Source organism: Rutidosis leptorrhynchoides, chromosome 2, assembly GCF_046630445.1.
Source record: "Rutidosis leptorrhynchoides isolate AG116_Rl617_1_P2 chromosome 2, CSIRO_AGI_Rlap_v1, whole genome shotgun sequence".
Taxonomy (NCBI): domain Eukaryota; kingdom Viridiplantae; phylum Streptophyta; class Magnoliopsida; order Asterales; family Asteraceae; genus Rutidosis; species Rutidosis leptorrhynchoides.
In genome coordinates, this window is record NC_092334.1 from 98788325 (window position 1) to 98790037 (window position 1713).

Sequence of the window (1713 nt, forward strand, 5' to 3'; positions counted from 1 at the left end):
AAACAACAAAAGAGAACTTTATTCATCACAAGATATTGATCATACCAATATAATTGGTACAACTTTGAGTTACATTACACTAAACCACCATAATCCCGCTAGTAGAGCCCTGACTCTCATTTGAATAAAAAGAACATTACAAATTCTTTCCCACCAGAAGAGCCATAACTCTCACTCAGATAAAAAAAAAACTTTATGACATATATTACAAATAAACACTTTTGAACATACATGTGCAAATCTAATGGCACATTCAATGTCTTCTAAACAAATCCGATTTGTTCCTTTTTGCCATTCATGTTATCCTGGAAAATAGAGTATGTTTTACTCCTTGTAACCTCATTCTTTTTAAATGACATAATCTGACCACTCATTCACATGTTGAATATGATCCATAGTAAAACTAGGAATCTTATCAAGCTTAGTTGGATTCTTTTTTCCTCCAATTAACTTAGCAGGGTTACCAACTGCAGTTGTTCTAGCAGGCACATCTTTCAACACAACCGAACCAGCCCCAATTTTCGCACCTTCACCGATCATTATATTCCCCAAAACACAAGTCCCTGCACCAATTAAAACACCATCACCAATTTTAGGATGCCTATCTCCACAACTTTTTCCAGTACCACCTAATGTCACATTATGCAATATCGAAACGTTGTTTCCAATAACTGAGGTTTCCCCAATCACAATTCCGGTACCATGATCAAACATGACCCCACTTCCGATTTTCGCTCCAGGATGTATATCAATAGAAAACACCTCAGAAACCCTACTTTGGATCAAAAGTGCTAAAATTGTTCTACCTTGTAACCATAAATTATGAGCTATCCTATGAGCTTGACAAGCAACAAAACCTTTAAAGTTTAAAAAGCAGTGTACATAGCTTATACAAGCAGGGTCCCTTTCTTTAACAGCTTTTAAATCATTTTTAACAGAAATAACAACTTCATGATCCTGTGTGAGCACACCCATGATAAGATCGTATAGGGTTGCACTTGGTAAGCTTAAATTACTCAACTTTATTGAAATTTGATTAGCTAAAGCACTTTCCAGTGAAGAATGAGACAATATAAGGCTAAAATAGTAATTTGCCAAAATGGGTTCTTGATCAACTTCGGATCTTGCTTCATCTTTCATTTTCAGCCATAGATCATCATCATCATCTTCATACTCTTCATGATTCTGTGAAAAGATTGTATTTTTAGAAATGGGTTTGCAAGAAAACTGATCATGATAATCAGGTCTGCAAAAATTGGAATAATTGTTATGATTACAATCATATTTTTCAAGAAATTGTGTTCTTGAAGAGTGAATACAAGCAGTCATCTTTATGTGTTTTTTGTAGAAATTAGATAAATTGGATTGATGGGTATGTTAGAAGGATTGAAAATGGTTTATATATGGATGTGACTGATTATGGGTTTAGAAAGAACAAGGGAAGTTGAGTGTGAGATATAGATACGTAACCTCTATATATATATAGATATCAGATATACTCGCAATAATTATATGTATGTGTAGGGTAAAGACCGGAGCTTTTACCGGAGAAGATTAAAAAAATGGTGGTTGACTAGGTGGTGTGGAAAGTTCTATGTAAGTAAAGGTTTTTTCAAGAATGGGCCAATAGTCTAGTGGCAAATGACTCACTCTACCTTAGATGAGCTGAGGGTTCGATTCCCACTAGGTGAGTATTTTTCAAATAATTGGATA

The 1713-nt window shown here is 34.6% G+C and overlaps 1 protein-coding gene across 1 annotated transcript; it reads right to left on the minus strand.

Moving 5' to 3' along the window:
- Positions 1-1418, minus strand: LOC139891213 (serine acetyltransferase 1, chloroplastic-like). Its single transcript, XM_071874163.1, has one exon. It carries the CDS (start codon positions 1327-1329, stop codon positions 349-351), a length of 981 nt encoding a protein of 326 aa, XP_071730264.1. The 5' UTR covers positions 1330-1418; the 3' UTR covers positions 1-348.
- Between the last annotated feature and the right edge of the window lie 295 nt (positions 1419-1713).

Coding starts and splice junctions, on each gene's coding strand:
- LOC139891213 (XM_071874163.1), bottom strand. CDS start 1,329: ATGACTGCTTGTATTCACTCTTCAAGAACACAATTTCTTGAAAAATAT.